The sequence below is a fragment of the Propithecus coquereli genome, unplaced genomic scaffold (genome assembly GCF_000956105.1).
Source record: "Propithecus coquereli isolate 6110/MARCELLA unplaced genomic scaffold, Pcoq_1.0 Scaffold168, whole genome shotgun sequence".
NCBI classification, from domain to species: Eukaryota; Metazoa; Chordata; class Mammalia; order Primates; family Indriidae; genus Propithecus; species Propithecus coquereli.
In genome coordinates, this window is record NW_012141413.1 from 2,497,695 (window position 1) to 2,498,867 (window position 1,173).

Sequence of the window (1,173 nt, forward strand, 5' to 3'; positions counted from 1 at the left end):
GTCACCAAAATGAACATTTAAAAACATAACAAGAAGGCCCAGCATGAATGGCTCACGCCTGTAATCCCAGCACTTTGGGAGGCCGAGGCAGGAGCATCACTTGAGCCCAGGAGTTTGAGACCAGCCTGAGCAAGAGCGAGACCCCATCTCTACAAAAAATAGAAAAATCAGTGGGACGTGGTGGCATGCGCCTATAGTTCCAGCTACTTGGGAGGCTGAGGCAGGAGGATCACTTGAGCCCAGGAGTTTGAAGTTGCTGTGGGCTATGATGATGCCACTGCACTCCAGCCCAGGCAACAGAGCAAGACTCTTAAAAAACAAACAAACAAAAAACAAAACAAATAACCCTAACAAATAAATTGTAATGCTAGATGTAAAAATATCTTGATATAAAATGTTAATGATGCATACCCTATTCCTATAGAAGATTTATAGCAGCTTGAAATATGAAACCATATCCATAGCAGGCTAATTATCTTTTTAAAAATATTAAACACAGAAGCACCAGGCAGTTGGAATGGGCCATTTATGAAAGCTAAACTCAAAATGTGGCTCTGAGTTTCCTGTGAGAAATTTTATAAGATATGGCTTTTCTGTCAAGTAAAAGGAAAAAACATTTCATCTGGGGAAAGAGTCCTCTTCTGGTATTGAATTCTATTAAAGATTTTATAATGTACACCCCTGTATTCAAACAACACTAGATAACTAGGTTTGAAGGTACAGAATCGTTAATTCAGTCTCAATGTAATTAAAGTCTTTTTCAGGACATTTACAAAGCATGATACACAGTGTATTTCTCTACAGAGAATTTATAAGTCCTCTACACTCTCTTAATAGATCAAATATGTAGAATCATATTTAAGATGTTAGGAGTAAGACAGAATGTGACATCTTTAACCAGAATTTATTTTTCTATAGTTTAGATTTTCATGAAAAAATTGTTCACTTACTTCTTTCAATATCTCCTCGGAATGTTCAGAAGTACAATATTTATAGTGTGCCATAAAGTAAGAAAGTGACATTCCACCAAAATAAAGATGAATGGATAATTTCTCCCAGGGATTTTTTGGCAATTCCTATTTAAGTTCAATAAAGAAGATTATTATAAAAATAAAGTCTATTTGATGACTAAAATTTTACAGTCAACAAATATGAAATTAGGCTTCTGACAAT

General features: G+C 35.2%; 1 protein-coding gene across 1 annotated transcript in view; it reads right to left on the minus strand.

Moving 5' to 3' along the window:
* The window catches only part of RNF17 (ring finger protein 17), a 69,094-nt gene that overhangs the window by 15,981 nt on the left and 51,940 nt on the right, over positions 1-1,173 (minus strand). Inside the window, exon 7 of the mRNA XM_012641673.1 lies at positions 951-1,076. Within this exon, the coding sequence (XP_012497127.1) occupies positions 951-1,076 (126 nt within the window). The remainder of the gene's footprint in view (positions 1-950; positions 1,077-1,173) is intronic.